Below are 18,085 nucleotides of genomic sequence, written 5' to 3' on the forward strand. Positions count from 1 at the left end.
ACTAAGACAGCGTTTGATACCTATCTACAACTTAGGAATTTGCATTAAAACGAGCAGTCTTCATTTAACTTGTGCTGAGTCAAAATACCAATTCGATTTGGCCAGTTTTATGCCTTGTTTTTGCCTACAATTCTTAGAACCTTTAATCTTTGAGCAACCTTAATGTAAAATGATGTCGTCATGTTCAAGTTCTTAGTCATTTAGTTATTATTGGGTTAGTTAGTTTGCGGTGGTGATAAGAAAAACGGTGGTAAACACGGCTTCATTCTTGTCATTTGTCAAAATTTATTAAGCATGTGACTTTCGCTTCAACCGTTTTCTTCAAAAGAGTATTACCACGAGAAATCTTTTCTGTTGGTTCAAATTATTTCTGTTTTACGTGTTTATTTATGTGATATATTTTCAGTCAAATTGGTAAGTCGTTTATTTATTACATCTCAAATAAAGATCGTTGCATCGTTCATCGAAATAAGATTTTAGACCCATTATTTAGGTCAACTTTCCCTAATTTTAAACTAAACATATCGTTTTTTCATCTAAAAGTTTTGCAATGTCATTTCTTATCGCCAAAAATATAGCAAGTCGAGTTTTTTTCTGAAACAATTTTCACATTGAAAACAAACACAGACTGATTTCAACATATGCTACCATTTTAATCTCTCTCACAGCAAATTTCCGTCATCCTATAAACATTATATCGCCGAAAGTTATTTCCAACTTGTTTTTTTATTTGAAAAAAAAAATTTTTTTTTTTGAAAAAAAAATTGTGTTCACTTTAGCAAAAAATCAATTCTTCGGCTGATCGAAAATGGAGACGGATATCGGAAGAGAGGAGAGCCTGAATGGGACAAAGGAGCGTGCATTTACTCTAATAGGGGACCCGGGAGACGAGGCGGGGGAGAACTTGCTACCAACTAAACAGGGTTGTCATTTGAAGTCATTTAGTTGCAATTTGAGTAGAGATATACATTTCCCTGTTAGTTTTTTTTATACTGCCAATGATATGAAAAACAGCCACTTAAAACTATCAAGGCATGCAAGATCTTTTTGCAAATAAATTTTCTACTTCTTTGGGAAAACATCCCGGAAAATTACTCTATAGCTATAGAGGGACCGGTCAGTGGCATATATAGGGAGGGAACGCTTTCTTTAAATAATCGACACCTTCGCTAATCAAAGGGTCCCCCTATGATAATTTTTGTGATATCTTTTTTCGGTGACCAACACTACTAGTGTTTTCTAAAAGCGTCTTCGTGCCAATTTATACTAATTGTGAAGGGGAGCGCTATAAGTATGCAAGGGATTTTTTGACTGTTTTTCTTTCAAAAACTTGCCTAATATTTTTACAAAATAGTGTCTTTATTGCTTTTTGTTCTGGGAGAGCTCGGAAAAAAAGGTCCTCAAAGTTTTCAAATTTTTTTTGAAAAAACCAACCCCTCCCCCTCGATAAAATCCTAAAATCGCTCCTGGAACCAGTATAATAACACACTTCTTACCAAAATTTCTCGACAATTTTCAATTTTACAGAGATTCCTTAGAAACAACCTTTTTTTTCCAATTTACTTGCTTAGACATAAGTTATCGGATAGAGAGGATCAAGGTTCAATCATTATCGGTGCATAGTTCAAGGCCTCTCCATGGTGCGCGTTGATTCAAAAAATGCATGGTTGGCTTTTATGCTAGGTACTGTTGACAAAACCCGACTTTCAAGATTCCTATAATTCCAAGAACATTTTGGTTCCACTGAATTATACACCAAGGAACTAATCCTCTTTTAGGAAAAGAAGTAAGGAATCTTTTAAAAATCATTTTCCCCTTCAAACCCCCCCAACTTGTTTCAAGATGTGAACTTGGTTTTTGTTTTATTTTGTTTCCATTGCTTATGAAATTTGCTTATTTGAGAAAAAATTTAGGTCCAAATCCGTTTCCACGACGAGTAAAGCTGTTTTATTTTTCTATTTTTCTCTTTATTTGCATTTTTAGTAATATTACGCTAGCAAAACTATATACATCGGACAAAACGCTTGCTAGGAATAAAGGGTCCTTTCTACTTTCTACCTTAGAAAGTAAATCTAAAATTCGCTGAGAAATATTTTATTAGAAAAGAAGTTAGTATGAATTTACAGCAAGTTGCCTTTTGACTCAATATATATATTAACGGTGAGATTAGAGATATTTTTACTGAGAGTAGATATTATTTTAGAGATTGGTTGGGGTGGTTGAAGAGAGTGGTGTTGGTTTTAGAAGAGATATTGTTGGGAATGAATTCCCGTAGTTTTGAGCTTCTATTTATACTCAGATGGGAAATCGTACCACTTTTCGTATCAAATGAGAAGTTACTTCTTAACTTCGTATTCTCTATTCGTACATTCGTATTTTACGAGAAGAATGTTTCGTATGCTCGTATTTTACGAGAGGAATCGTTAACATTCGCATTGAATGAGAATAGTCGTTTCAATTCTCAATGCTTAAAACGTTATACGAATTATTCCAATAGCATTTCCCTTCCCTTTGCAAGGGAATAAAAACATATTTCTTTTGTGGTGGCGGCGGCGTCACATTTTTTGAACGCAATAAAATAATTCATGTTTCTGTTTCTATTTGAAATCAGAACATATCCATCCTCCTATTTGAAGAGGAAAAAAACTGAAACTTTCATTTTTATTACTTTCACTTGAATAGTGGGGTAATTGTTGATCGATCGAAGCTTTTTCTTTCAATCTCATAAAGTTGGTTCAATAGTTTGTTGGTATTACAGGTAGCAGATAATTTTTGAACAACTGATACTTTGAGTCAGGCTTGAATGAATATAAATACATCAGTTACATTTATAAATCAAAATAGAGTTTACACAACCAAGGGATTTAACTATAAAATTAAATACATCAAAATTATTTGTTTCTCAAAAGTTTGAAGGTTAGTTTTATTCCTTGAACATTCTTTTTCCGAAGTTTCCTTTTTGTCCTGAAGTATGTGAAGTGGATGTCCATACGCGTAATAAGGGGAGGACTGGTTCATACAAAAGGGGGTATTTTTTGTTTTTTTTTTGTTTTTTTTATAAAAGTCAAAATTGTTGAGAAAGGAAAAAATTAATAGCTATACTACATAGCTATATAAAGCGAAAGAATAAATGTTTAAATTAAAGGATAAACTTTTACAATTTTCCTTCCAACCGGGCTATAAGTTGGTGATTTTTTGTTTTCAAATTGTGGATTTGCTTTTTCAGCTCCCGGATTTGGTGCGTTTCATGTATATGACTGCTCTGAATTTGCTCAGTATAGTCATCTAACTGAGGGGTTTGTAATTTTGCTGTCAGATATTTTGCTGGGACATAGATTTTTTGATATTCAAGAAGGGAATTAGTTATGGAGTACATTTTTTTTATAGGGTGATAGGCTCCTAATTTAAAACGATTGATTAATGGATTCAAAGCATAATTGAGATCCATATCGAAGCCGGGATTGCTGTTAGAATTTATGTATCGTTCCCTCTCTAACTGAATATGTATTTTAGTATTTAAATCAGTGGGATGTAAGGGCTGTCGCCTAATGGTCATTGGATATTGAGAAGTTGATACCGGCGTATTTGCCGTTAGTATCTTAAATGGTTTTACAATCTGGGTCCGTTTTTTAATTTTGGAATTCGAGGGAACCAGGGGTATTTTGAAATCAGGGGGTGAAATTTTTAGGGGTGGTGGCTTTGATGCTGTAGTTATTGGGACAGCTGAATTGGTTTGAAGTAGTGGCTCAACGAAGGATCGTGTTGAGGTCGGCTTTGCAGTGGGTGTTGTAGTAGTAGAAACAGTTGGTTGTTGAGTGAGTGCTGAAATCTGCGAGTCCAGTGGATCGGTTGGTGGCAGGAGTGAGAGAAGGTCCTCAAAATCTCTCAAGTCGTCATCAAGTGTTGCGTCCATAGTTGAATCAGTTGGTATATCCTAGAACAGTAGAATTTTTTTATTAGACTGGGTTTGTTGGGTGATCCAAGTTTTGAGTTCTTCTCTCAAAACTTGTTAATTGGATGTGAGGATACATGCGATCCTGGTTTATTTTATCAATTTCCTCTAAAAGAGGAGCTTGTATTTTTTGATCACATTCTTGTTCTATTTTTTCAGTTTGCTCATCTTGAGTGAAAATTGAGGTCACTATGGAAGTGAAAAGTATATTATATGAAGCGGCAAGCAATACTTTGTCGAACCAATTTATTACGCTAGCAAAACTATATACGTCGGACAAAACGCTTGCTAGGAATAAAGGGTCCTTTCTACTTTCTACCTTAGAAAGTAAATCTAAATTTCGCTGAGAAATATTTTATTAGAAAAGAAGTTAGTATGAATTTACAGCAAGTTGCCTTTTGACTCAATATATATATTAACGGTGAGATTAGAGATATTTTTACTGAGAGTAGATATTATTTTAGAGATTGGTTGGGGGTGGTTGAAGAGAGTGGTGTTGGTGTTAGAAGAGATATTGTTGGGAATGAATTCCCGTAGTTTTGAGCTTCTATTTATACTCAGATGGGAAATCGTACCACTTTTCGTATCAAATGAGAAGTTACTTCTTAACTTCGTATTCTCTTTTCGTACATTCGTATTTTACGAGAAGAAGGTTTCGTATGCTCGTATTTTACGAGAGGAATCGTTAACATTCGCATTGAATGAGAATAGTCGTTTCAATTCTCAATGCTTAAAACGTTATACGAATTATGCCAATAGCATTTCCCTTCCTTTTGCAAGGGAATAAAAACATATTTCTTTTGTGGTGGCGGCGGCGTCACATTTTGTGAACGCAATAAAATAATTCATGTTTCTGTTTCTATTTTAAATCAGAACAGTAAGTTAGCATCATTCGAACACCATTGTAAAATAATCTAAATGAGAAGCAATAGTCATTGTAATATAACCAGATTTGACCTCTAATGACAACCCTGTCTCCGAATAACTATCTAGCCCCCCAATCTGTTCCCCCTGAGGATGGTGTGGGACCAGAAGAAACATGTGTACTACATGCTCTACAGCGACCTCAGACTCCTCAAGATGTTCAGACATGTCTTCATCAGAGACATCGAGGACACCTTCATCACAGGGAAATTATGGCCCTCTGACGTCATCGGTTAGATCACGTGGTCGTCTTTTTCTTTGGTAAAGAGCGAAATTCTTTATTAAAGAGCGAAACTGTGGAAATTTTAGTTTCACAAAACAGTGGGTGTTGGATATTGGAGGATTTGGAAGAGAAGATTTTTGATATGTAAAGTAGAACCTATAAGAAACCATCTGATTATGATTATGAGCTTTGGATAGAACTTATGTATGAAACCGTTTGACCTCAACAATTTTACGTTATGAGCTTAAAACTAACTAATTGTTGGAGAAACGTTTTAACTTTTGATTATTTTTCAAATTGCATCCTGGCTAATTGATAAGTTCTTCAAATTCACCTGAAGTCCGGATTTATTTAATTATTTTTAAAAATTACTTCAGGAACCATATTTGTGAAAGTCGAATTGAAAATTCAGGCTCAAAAAATATGACGATAAAGAACGCTGATTATTCATTAACTTAAGAAATTATCATCTCTAACGAATCATCAAGAATTTAACAAGCAATTGAATTTGAATTTTGAATTTGATGCAGATAAAATTATGACACACATCATTTTGATCAAACAGGTTAAATAAATCTACATCAGGACTTTAAACTCATAACTTTAAACTAACTTTAAATTAACTTTAAACTAAATTAACTTTAAACTCATAACATAAGACTGTTATTTTTTTTCTTGAAGAAATAATAAGTTTTGTCTTTGACTGAATTTTTGAATAGAGTTTTGGGATATATCATCAAAAATTTGGTTTCTGAACTATTAAAAATAAAATTTTTCATTAAAATGAAGGTTTCTTAGAAAAAATCAGTTCGCAAGGATGAATTTTCTGATAAATGTTTCGAAAAAAGCGTATTTTTTGGACAGGCCAAAGTTAGCTCATTGACAATCATTCTTTTCTCAAGACATGACCTTGGGCGACAATTGTCTCTACATACTCTGTCGAGAATGGGCCATGAACAAGGACTCGGCTTTGAAGAAACTGACCAATCAGAAGACGATACCTGCTTCTGCTTCTGCTTCTGAGTCAGAGAGCATCGGCAGTGATGGAAACATTGCGAACATGGTAGCCGAAGGAGCCGAGAACGAAACGAGCAGCTCTTCCTCGGAGTCGCCAGTGTGAGTCTCAAAACAAATCCTTTCACACCACCCCTTTCACCCGTTCCACTCCTTCCCCTCAATTTGAAAATGATGCACATGCTAACGTTTAATCAGCTCGCTTCAAAGGGAAAACTTAGCATTGGTTATGACCAGTGTCGGATCTAGGATTTTCTCGAGGGAGGGGCGGATTTTCAAAAAAAAAATCGAAAATTTTGTCGACTTTTTTTAAAGGTCGACCTAATTGATTTTCCGAGCTCTCCCAAAGCACTACAAAGACCAAGTTTGGTCAAAATTTCTGTGTCGCAGGCAAAATATCGAAAAACAGTCCAAAAATGCGTCAAAAAAATTGCGTTTTTTCGGCGCGCGCTCCCCCCTTAGCATTAGTATATATTGGCGCCAAAGGCGCCTTAGAAAATCTAAGGGTCCGTAACCAAAAATGGATATCTCAAAAAAGTACAAAGGGGGGACAACTTTACTTTTTAGGTAGGTCTGAGTTTTATACCTGACTTATACTCAAAAAAAGAATTGTTGTCATGCAAAGCTGTCATCTCACTGTCAAAAACTGTCAGAGTTGTCAAAAAAGGGAAAGTAAATTATATCTATCATAAATTTCAGCCCTCGCAAGTCGTTCGACCCTGTGTTGAAGCACTTTATCTGCATCGTGGACAAGAGGTCCCTGTCTAAACTGGGCGAAGTGGCCATACCCTCTCTCCTGTATGACCAGAAAGGGGCATTCACTAATAAATGGCACATGGCTGCTCACGAATCTGACTTGTTGTAAGTCTGATTCAATTTGATTGTTTCACATTTTCGAAATTGAAGTATGTAAAGAGTCTTTTTGTCATTTAACCTTTTCAGAGTTGAAAAATTTTGTGACTCAATGTGCTGATCTGTTTGTTCTCTTCCGGTATTTTCTAGAGAAATTGTAAAGCTTAGAACATTTTTTCATCATTGCTTTTAAGAATCAAACTCAAAAAAGTTGTTTTTATGTGAGCTTCCTTGATGGAGCTAACATTTTGGACATAGTTTTTCAAAAAAGCTGCCCGGGTTGACCAAAATGTTAATAATACAACTTCCAAATACGTAAAAATGGTAATCATCGATTTTTCATGCAATTCCATAAATACAAAAATGCCTGAATTTGAATTTGAATTCATTTACCAGCTGCAGTCAAAAGTTATATAATAAAAGTTTCCATTTTCCATAAAAAAAAATTTTAAATTTTTTTCATTACGAGGCCAAACTGTGCATATTGTGAATTGTGAGCGGATTCCGCAACAAGGACGCTCCCTTTGTTCTTCTCTTCTTCTTACATTTTCTTACATTGTTCCGAAAGATTTTGATATGTTTAAAGACTTGTCTCTGGAGTCCAGGAACATACAAACACAAAAATTTGCGCCTATCCAGTGCACAGTTTGGCCTCGTATTGTTCTATTTGAATTTTTATCAAAAAATCTGGGTTGTTTTACTAATCAGACACAAGTGACAAACGCTTGGTTATTCAAAGCTTGCATCACCAAAGGTTGAATGGTGTAATGGTGTAATGAGTTTGACCTAAAAATTTCTTAATCAAAAAATAATCTGAATATTTATTTTTTTCTGTAAAATGACAATTTAGATGTCTTAAACAAACATTTTTATGATTATATCAACATAATAATTTTGATTATATCAAGTCTGAATATATGGATGCTAATTTTTCAAAATTGTAAACTTGCAAAAAAACATTCTGAGCCCAGTTAAGTATGCAGCACTAGGTTTTTGAGTACTTTCGAAAACAGCTAGTCATAACTTGCATTAATGGAAAACTTATGGTTAACCTTTTGCTGAGTTTACAATTTTCTGATTTATTTAGGATGGAACACCGACAGATCTTGCTAATTACTACCTTCTCTTTTTTTGTACCTTGCTAACTAATTCCCCTTATGCATGTATTATTTTTGAAAATCATTTCTGTATAGAATATGCATTTCACCAATTAATTGAGTTTTCATTTTCGCACTTTCGTATTTGTATTTCGTGTATTTATATAATTCTTACATTAGAGATTTTAATTTTTATCTGGAAATTGTTTCGAAGTGTTAAAAATGTGGCAACTTAAATTAAACTATTGAAAATCGAAATTGGGGGAAGGAATAATTAACAAGATCCGCACAGACTTTTAAAACACAAAAATTATTAGTCCTAAGAGAATTAGAATGTCATTTCTCGGTATTGGTTTTGCCAAAGTTTTTCATAAACACAGCGCACTAGGCGGTTGCCCCCAGAAAGCTTTAGTTTTTTGAGTCTACTTTGTGATAGGCGGCTAACTTCAAGTTTTGATCAATAATCTTTCCCTAAGTCTCTCAAAACAGGAAAAACACAATTTGTAACAAATATTAACCTAAATTTTAAGACGTAAATCCAAAGAAGTTTTTTTGATGATTATCTTGTGTTTTCATTTGACACAAAATGCATTTTTCCTATTTTGAGAGAATTAGGTGTAAGTTTTCAATGAAGTTTTGAAACTACTCGCCTATCACAAAAAAACTCAAAAGTTGAAACTTTCGGGGTGGGGGAGGGGGGGGGGGGCAACTGCCTAGCGGGCTGTGTGCATGTATGCGTAGCTAAGAGTGTTTTCTTCTTCCACGAGCGCTACTTGGTTGTCCTCGCGTGTAAAGCCGTTTGACTCCCCCCCCCCCTCACACAAGAATCAACTTTATGGTCTAACGATTGGTTTTACGAGGTTGATTATGAAAATCAAATATGTTGGGCTAAATAGTCTACATGTCAATTTTCATGACAATCGGACATTGTGAACAGTCATTTGAATTATAAAAAATTTGCTGGTGGGGGGAAGGAAAAAAAGCCATCGATTTTTGCCCAAAAAACGTATCACTAAAGGTTTTGCAAAAAAAGGATATCTTTAGTCTTGAATAGATTATCCATCAATACCTTGATTGACTAGGGTACTATTGTTAAAATTAACTAGTTTTACTGTGCGGAGGTCATCCCGGTATTAAACTAAAAACAAAACGTTCAAAAAAGTTATATTTTTTCATAAAAGTTATTATAGCTTATTTTTCAAGGGCTTTAATTGAAAAAAGCAAGAATTATGTAGTTTGGGTATCTATAACTAAACCATTTTGTAAAAGGGGATCAGTAACTTGGTACTAATTTTGCAAATGCTCAACCGGTAAATTGTTTCAAACTGAGGGTGGCAATACGTTGCCAGGTACCAAAGGGGGGAATAGTTAAAGAGACCCTGAAATTTTTTCGGGATTCTATCTGCAGTGTAAGAACACTGGGGTCATCATTTACTAATCAATAGAAAAGCTAAAATCATCGAAAAACCTGGATTTTTTCATGTCGTCCTTTGATTTTTCTGAAAATCAGTTTCTGAAAGCCTGTTTTTAATGATTTGGTATGTTCTTAACTACAATAAAAACGTGTCAGCGTATATAAACGAAAAAAATTTCACAACATTTCTTTTATGTAAATTACCTTGCAATTGATTTTTTCAACATTTTTGTTGCAATTTTATGAGAGGTTGACAAACTGGAAAAGAAACAAAAGACTTTTTGTGGATCATGTCCATGCAAACCAACACCATGTCAAAAAAATTTTCTTGTCAAAAATATTTGCGACTAGAAAATCTATTTTACATTGTCGAGGAAAAATCAGACAAGCTCATTTGAATTTAATTGAAATAATAGTGCGGGTTAATATCAGTTCCATCCACATGTCTTTGAGATTGGATCTAGCCCAACTGTCTATTTGTATAGTAGCTTCCAGTGGTTCGTTTTACACTCTGCGTTGTGGCTGTCAAGTTCAGTCCTCGCCGTGACCTCTTGACCTTAAATAGACGAACATATGAGAAAACAGATTTTTTTTACTATTCACATTAATGTCAGATAACACTAACAACACATTCCAAGTACCCATGTTGACCTCCATGCACCGAAAATGCTTGTCATACAACTTGCATACATTTTCGAAAAACAATAAGAAAAAAATTAAACCATTTCTGCATCTTTTTTTGAAAACATTTGAACAGACTGGTGACAAAAAAAACTGATTTTAATTTTTATTTTTGAAAAAATTGCTTACCATACAATTTCCATATACGACACAAAAAATATTGAAAATTAGCCCCAAAAGTTTTTTTTTTTTTCAAGCTCAAATCAATTTTTGTATACAAACAAACATTTTCCGAAAAAAATTTTTTTGCATGCAAATTTCAATCTTTTGTGTGCATAACGTAGACCTGGATACGATAATACTGGCTTTTTTTCTTTTCACTTAAATTTTCTTTCTTCAAAAACGCTGAAAATTGCTATTTCTTTTGTATGGTGTGTTTATGTATGCCTTGATCAATGTCTGATAATTGGAAAATTCACAAATTTAAAATAATCATCATTGAAAAATTTTGCCAAAAATTAAAAGTTTGTTCCTATTGTCATATCATTTGTGAAAGACATCTTGAAGACATTTCAGGTCGTTTTCTATGCATTGTAAATGCAAGACCGTCCAACCTTTGGTGCTTTGAGTAACCAAGGTCTTTGTCACTTGTGTTCGGTTGCAAACATAATCAAAAGTTTGTCAGAAAATAAATTTACGAACAAAGAACATCTTTTTGGTTTATGGAGAAAATACCCATCATACAATTTCCATTTATGGGAAAATGCTTGTCATAGAGTTTTCATACAATTTTCTGTACGTATGGAATTGTATGAAATTGTATGAAAAAAACTTCCCATTCTTGAGAATTGTATGATACGCATTTTTTGGTCAACCCGGGTACCGTTTAGCGAGAAAAAATTATACAAAGAAAAACATACCCCTCCCCAAGATAATAAAAGTCAAAGTGTCTGAGCAGTTTTTGTTCTGTTACTGGGGCAAGGGGGTATAACGGGAGTCATCGGATTTTGATGAATTTTTTTCCGTTTTCCGGACAAAAAAATTCCGGCCTGCTACAAGCGACCATATCTCTCCATACTAACAAGAAATGGATTGCAATCAATTTTCTACAGATAATGTAGCAAAGACCTACAAAAGTTAGTTGAATCAATTTAAAATTGATTCAATTTCAAATAAAAAAGGTTGTAGAAGAATCAATTTTAATTGGTCCTAAGTTGATTGAAATTCTATTTTTGGCAAAGTTTGTACTTCCTTTTTCTTTCCGAAATTGGTAACTATCAAACTGAAGAAATTCAATTCATAACCTCTCTTTTTAGACTCGTTTTATACATATTACTTTCTGATTATTTTAAGAGGTTTTATATCAAACAAAAGAGAAACTGCAACTAAAATTATCGCGTCTTTTCAATTGGTTTTTTGTTTTGTGTTTAGCCGAAAAAAACGAGTACTCCTAAAACGTTTTTTTTTGCACCAAAAAAGTTGTTCTAAGTTGAACTTTTCAATTATATATTCATTTGCCTTAATAAGTTGCGCCTAAAACGTTGTTAATGAAAATGACAACTGAAAATTTTCCATAGTTTTACTTCTGGTTACCGAGAAAACCCTTAGTTTTGCACAATTTGAAAGAGAGTCCCCTAAACGCAATAGTTTGCATCAAAGAACTTTGCTCTCTGTAGCTCTCCGAAACAAAAAGAAATGTTAAAATAAATGAATTTTGTTGAGATTTGAGTGATTTTCACAAACTTGCAAAGTCCATTTAAAACAACTTGAATCTATTTTTTTATGCATTAAAACCGATATTTTCGCCCGTAAAAATCCATTAATCCAATCTGTATCGATTTACATGTCTAAATGGGCTATCGTTAATTAATTTCTTTCAAAAAAATTATCTGCACAAAAAGTCGATTTTGTTTGCTTTCAATCTCATTTTTGTCAAAAACGGAAATAATAGCATCAGATGTGCTTCAAAAAAGATTAGGTAATTACATGGAAATGAAAAACGTGTTTGTCTAAGTCACTTTCCACTTTAAGCGTCGTTTTTACACTAAAATAGATGTTTATGTTCAAAAAATGTCACGTGGCGGAGGCTAGAAGGGCCGATAAACGCATAATATTGTTTGTTTCCTAGAGAGTTTCATAGAACATTTTTATACCTGTTCCGAATGGCGTGGCGATAGTAAAGGCCTCCAAGTATGTCAAATTGTTGTTAGTCTTGCTGTGGTTAACAATCACCGGTGAATTCACAGGAACAGGCATCCCGTCTGTTTCCAGCCTCAACTGGGGGTCAAAACAGTGTATCCTCCACAGGGCCAAATACGAGGGGGTGTCCGAAAAACTTATTGGTTGGGTCCGAGATTTTTTGGTGTTCAATAACCCCCCGTCTTCGCTCTGCATGAACTTGGGCTCGGGACTGATACTCGGGTGGGTTGCGATCGCGAATGGCTGACAGTAGCGCAGTTTGTCCCCCATTTTGGAACCGTCAGTAGGGAAGATTATAAATGTGTTTCGCACCTAAGTTGTAAGTTAAAATTGAACGATTCGTTTTTTTCTTTGTGAAGTTGTTTGGGAGGGTCTAGAAGTTTTTTCGACCGCATGCTAATTTTTGCCTTCTCCCCCTCGTCCTTGCATAAGCATCAATATTTTATTCCAAAAGGAGAAAGGAAGTGGAAAAGAGCCGAAATCTTTTTTGCTTACCTGGGGAGATTTGTACTCTAGTGCTGTCGCAGTTTCGCCTGCGAATGTCAGAGCCAAATGATGCTCATCATTGAATAAATGAGGGTTCTGAAACACGACTTGATCCCCGAACTTAACCCACCCGTCGGCCGAAGTAGCGAGTTGAGTCGCGTTCAACATAGCCGTTGAAAGTGACGCGTTTTTCTGACTAAGAAGTTCGCCGCGTTCTCGTTTTTCGAGATACTCTTTAATTTTGTCTTCTTCTAGAACTCGGTCTTCAAACCAGTTGTCAACTAAAGTCTTTTCCCCAAAAATATTCATGTTGTTATCTTGTTGCTAATAATTTCACGAATCCGATATAATATCTCTGTTCTTAACTGCAAAAAGTGTTGTTTTGAAAGCGCTCAATGATATAATTTATACCAAGCAGATTATATGTTTTATAGTATACAAAGCACGTGCAGTATTTCAGATGGCTGTATTATTTTTTGCCACTAAAATTTGTGGTCTTGTAGTTGATAGCTTTTTTCGGTGACTCTCATATGAAGAGAAAAACCATTTCATACCATTTTGGTTGCTATTGATTTCAGATTGTACGTGGAACATGGGGAGAAGGTGTTCCACTTTGAGGATGGAAAGTACTCGGGTGAACTCGAGACTGAACAGTTCCATAAGCGTAGTGAAACTTCTGTCAATGGTAACCACCTTCATCTCAAACAAATATCCGTCTAATTCTAATTCCCAATAAAAAATTAACCACAAAAAAATTGACCTCATACTTTCAAATTTTCATTCTTTTACCTCTTTTACGTGTCATTATGGCTAATTGCGTGCTGATACAAGTCAACGTATAAAGAACAAATCTGTTCACAATTGTTAGTGTGGATACTTTTTTTGTTTCCCGCCACCTCACATAAGCCATAAAGCTTATGGCGTAACGAGAGTTTTATAAGGTTAGAGGATCGAAAATGATTGTCATGGCTTATTTAGTCGGCATGCCAGTCTTTATAGCACTCGGACAATGTAAACGAAAAATTATGGAGGTGGGAAAAGAGCGTTAGTTTGTTCATCATGTCAACTTTCATTGAATTATGACAAGACTAGAAAAGATTTTCAAACTTGAAAATCCAATGTGTGTGTGTGTGTGTGTGGGGGGGGGGGGGGGGGGGTGCAGTGTGTGCCCGTACTGACTAGAAAATGATTGCAGATAGCACGATTGGCAAGAAAAGGATTGGACGATTTTTTTTACAGATAACGTTGCAGAGACCTAAAAAAATCTTTATAATTTAATACAAAAATGAAGATTAAAAATCAATTTCAATCAACCCTTAGTCAATTTAAATACTTTTTCTTAACATTTTTTTGGTGCCGCTTCCTACGGATTTGAGTTACATTAAAATTGGTCGAAATTGTTTTAAAACAATTTTTTCTCCAATTTTTTGTATGCACAGTTCAAACTATCAAACAAAAAAGAAATAGTGGAAATAGTTTGCCACATTTTTTTTTTGGTTGACCCTTACTCTCTGTAGCCCAGATGGAGGTTTTCTGGAGTTGAATAATTTGCTCAAGCTTTGAAACAGAAGAGTAGTTAGATTAAATTATTTTTGTTGAGATTCGATGTTTTTCACTAAAGAAAGCTCTTTTAAATCAATTCAATTTTTTTTTGCAATAAAAAGTTTTTTTTTCTGTTGAACTCAATTTCATCCATTCTAATATGATTTACGTATCTAAATGGGTTATTTTGCATTGCTTTCTATACAGTATATTATATGCACAAAAATTTATTCAAATTGGTATCGTTTTCAAAATTATGAGTGAAGGAGGAAAAGAGACCTGGAAAATCTAAATTCGTTTTTCTTTCTTATCACAACCTCACGCAAGCACTAATTATTTGGTTCAAGAATGATTTCACAGGGAAGAGATCCACATTCCAGAATTACAGGTCCCTATACTTCTGTTTTGTTTCAAAATTTTGTTCACATTGTCTAAATGTCATCAAAACTGACATATGAGTTAAGCTTTCTTTTTTCCCCACACCAGCATCAAGATTAACTCGCACTGACAAATTTAAGATTGAAAAAGATTTTAATCGATTTTTAAACAGATTATATACTGTATAGAAATTGGTTTACGATAGCCCATTCAGAAATTTCAATCGATTTAGATTAAATGGATTTTCACAGAAAAGAAAATTGATTTTGTTGGCTACAAATTAACTCAAATAAAGTTAAATGAATTTTCGCAGGGTAGCGAAACGCATCAAAATTTGAATGAAACTGATTTAAATTTATTATTCTCTTTTTTTCGATGCTTGAGCAAAATTTTGTACCCAAGAAAATCTTCATCAGAGCTACATACAGCAAGAATCACTCGAGGAGAGTTTTTACCGTAAACTATTGCGTTTAAGGGTTCCCCTACAAACAATTGATCCCGCTTTGATTAGAAGTACAAGAACGCAAAGTTTCTAAATATCATTTTGATTATCAATGTCCTAGGTTCAAACTTTTCAGGCAAAAAAGTATTTAAAAATTCAAATTAGAAGAGTTCAGTTGTGGTGCAGAAGGATTCGATATTAGTTATCTTCATAGTTTAATTTCTGGTCATTTATTTAATCAAAAAAGTCAATTTATAAACTTATCTTAAAATTTGTTTGACAGTCTAGAAGAACTGAATATAATCTGCATAAAATGAGCAACCAAAAAATTCGTTAAATACCAATTTAAATTGATTTAATACAATTTTTTTTAATACTAAAATCCGTAGATAAATGAAACCAAAAACATGATCCAGAATCGATTGAAACTGGATTGATTAATCTACATTGTTGTATCAAACTAAATCGATTTTACATCCATTCAAATGATTTTTTATAGGTCTCTGCTAAAATATCTGAGTAAATTCGATTGCTGACCTTTTCTTGTCAGTACGAGAAGTATGAAGATTGAATGTGTTTCTCAGGGTTTAGTAATTTCGCATGCCACGTTTTGTCGCAGTCGGACAATGTCAACAAAAAATCATTTGAAAATTTTTTCAGTTTGCAGTAGGAGGAAAAACAGCCGCGAGTTCATTACTCAATTATGAACAAGTCCTCATTTACAAGCTTATAAACCCAATAATTATACCGTAAATTGATCTATTTGTCTGGTGCACGCCACGCCAATTCATCAATTTTGTTGGCCTAATTGTTACAATGGCCGAAAAAAAAAATGGTGACGTTATTCAGTCTCCTCGCAGACCTGGGTTTTTTTCAACCCTTCCGTTGCTTGCAGATTTTTTCAAGTTTTTTTTGTTCATATTGTGCGATTGTTGCGAAAAACCAACATACTGAATCAGGTCTCGACAAACATAACTGATCATCAAACTTAACCTTGTAACACCCCCTGTCACATCATAAAATTGAAATTTATTCAGAAGGGAGAGAGGGAGCAATTAATTCATTGCAAACATACGCACTCCTGTTCACAAATTACAATGTTGGCCCTAAAATTTTTTTTGATATTACTTCAAAATGGCTCAGCATGAAAAGGGTGTTAAGTAAAAGTCAAAAAGTTTTGCCTACCAAATGCAAATTCGCTTTTCTATTTGTTTTAGATTTCCAGCTGCGTGGATCCCTGCTCTACATTGGCACGAATGACAACGTCCTTTCTATTTACGACTGGAAAAGCTACTCTCCCAATTGCAAAGTGATCATCAAAATACCCGACGCCAAAGACGGAAACTTCACCCTCCTCGGGAAATTCCTGGCAGTCACCAGATCAATCCAGAAGTTGCCAACCGATTCCAGTTTCGATGAAGATGAGCAAACAGATGTCTGGAAGAAATCGATGGTAACTGGACAGGAAATCGAGTATTTGAGGTATGTGGATGTGGGAACGAAAGACACTTTCAGGAAGCCGATCAACTTGCGTGATTTCAAGATATTCACCGCTGCTTCAAATGGAAAACTGGTGCTCTATAAAACGCTATCAAAAGAGCTGGTCTATCAAAATTTGTAAAATAAATTACAATATACTAAAAAAATGGATTTAACTTAAGATTTTTTTTGTATTGAAAAGCAATGAGCATTTTTGCAAATGCAAAATTTGAAGTTGAAAATACTTTTTATTCTAACGAGGTCTTCCGAGTTGTAATGATTCAACAAACAGTTTTCTGAAGCCAAAAAAAAACACATTCAAATAGCCCTATCTCATTATTTGTGTCTCAACCGTTACTTAGTAGTTTTGATTAGTAATTGTATAAAAACTTTGAAAATGATAAAGAAAAGTGAAAAAATGAATATAGCTCAAATGAAAAACACAAACAGAACAACAGTAGACAATAATTGAAAAATAGAGTTTACCGAATTACTTCGCCAAAAGTTTTATCAGCTTTATGGAAATGAGAGGAATTTGTGAATAATGGAAAAGTTTTGTTTATTTCAAGAAAAAATATTGACAAGCCTATTGATTTGATTTCCAAAACTATCTATTAATCATTCTTGTTTTAGCTATTAATTACCACTCAATCAGGCACTGATTAGCTGATTCGCCTAGCTCACAATTTCCAGAAAAAAATAACAGGAGATTTTAGACACAACTCAAAGAAAAGACAAAAATTATTCGAATTAATTTTTCGTAACCGCTTTTCTTTCTCTTTTGTTTATCAAAAAAGTACAGACCGCATTATTCATTCAATTACACTTTGCCAATTACTTGATGATGTCATTGAAATGCTTGAATCAAACACTGATCGTCGCTCATAAAGTAGTTTGCAAGAAAAAATTTTTGTTTGGTTTCAATTATCTTGTTGACAATTTCGACAGCAATTGAGTTCCATGTTTCAATTTTTTTGCTGGTCAAAAGACTTTTCAAAATTTTAATTTTGCGCTTTTTATTCAATTTATTGCTTTTTCAATATCTAATGATCCATCGACAATAAAGTATTTCCTCGAAAACTCGAAGGAATCTAAAAAAGCTTTAGTGAATGACATTGCGCATTTTTTAAATAGCAAACCAAAGTTTTTCTCCATTTCATGATTTTTTGACAAAATACAAATAGTTACGAGGGCGAATTGTATATTTTGTAAGAAGTAAGTTGGTTTGACAGTTAAGCTCTCTTTGAACTTCCTTTATTCTTTCATTTTCTTTGATCGTTCCAACAAAAAGTTAACATCTTTACAGACTTGAATCTGGATTCCAGAGACCTACTCAAACCGAATGGTGTGTCCGTCTAATAATGCCTTGCAATAGAGCTTTGAAACAATTTGCTCCGACGGACTGAAGAACATCTTTCCCCATGCCATTCAATAAAAGATCTTTACCCCTACGAATGAAAGC

General features: G+C 34.1%; 2 protein-coding genes across 2 annotated transcripts; one reads left to right on the plus strand and one right to left on the minus strand.

Annotated features, from left to right (window-relative positions):
• The first annotated feature begins 235 nt into the window (after positions 1-235).
• LOC134848098 (uncharacterized) lies at positions 236-16,827 on the plus strand. Its single transcript, XM_063865443.1, has 7 exons — positions 236-414; positions 780-920; positions 4,944-5,108; positions 6,002-6,215; positions 6,813-6,974; positions 13,361-13,467; positions 16,362-16,827. The coding sequence occupies exons 2-7, from the start codon at positions 809-811 to the stop codon at positions 16,763-16,765; spliced, it is 1,164 nt and encodes a 387-aa protein (XP_063721513.1). The 5' UTR covers positions 236-414; positions 780-808; the 3' UTR covers positions 16,766-16,827.
• LOC134847810 (cilia- and flagella-associated protein 161-like) lies at positions 9,817-13,264 on the minus strand. Its single transcript, XM_063865029.1, has 3 exons — positions 12,792-13,264; positions 12,251-12,608; positions 9,817-10,032 (listed from the first exon to the last, which is right to left on the minus strand). Exons 1-3 carry the CDS (start codon positions 13,089-13,091, stop codon positions 9,950-9,952), a joined length of 741 nt encoding a protein of 246 aa, XP_063721099.1. The 5' UTR covers positions 13,092-13,264; the 3' UTR covers positions 9,817-9,949.
• Positions 16,828-18,085: the final 1,258 nt, after the last annotated feature.

Source organism: Symsagittifera roscoffensis, chromosome 6, assembly GCF_963678635.1.
Source record: "Symsagittifera roscoffensis chromosome 6, txSymRosc1.1, whole genome shotgun sequence".
NCBI lineage: Eukaryota > Metazoa > Xenacoelomorpha > Acoela > Convolutidae > Symsagittifera > Symsagittifera roscoffensis.

Excerpts from the sequence above, each read along its gene's own strand:
- LOC134848098 (XM_063865443.1), top strand. The coding sequence starts at position 809 with ATGGAGACGGATATCGGAAGAGAGGAGAGCCTGAATGGGACAAAGGAG. Across the intron at positions 921-4,943 it reads GAACTTGCTACCAACTAAAC|AGCCCCCCAATCTGTTCCCC; the intron begins AGGGTTGTCATT and ends GAATAACTATCT. Across the intron at positions 6,216-6,812 it reads TCTTCCTCGGAGTCGCCAGT|CCCTCGCAAGTCGTTCGACC; the intron begins GTGAGTCTCAAA and ends CATAAATTTCAG.
- LOC134847810 (XM_063865029.1), bottom strand. The coding sequence starts at position 13,091 with ATGAATATTTTTGGGGAAAAGACTTTAGTTGACAACTGGTTTGAAGAC. Across the intron at positions 12,609-12,791 it reads TAGAGTACAAATCTCCCCAG|GTGCGAAACACATTTATAAT; the intron begins GTAAGCAAAAAA and ends CTTACAACTTAG. Across the intron at positions 10,033-12,250 it reads CGCCACGCCATTCGGAACAG|GTCAAGAGGTCACGGCGAGG; the intron begins GTATAAAAATGT and ends CGTCTATTTAAG.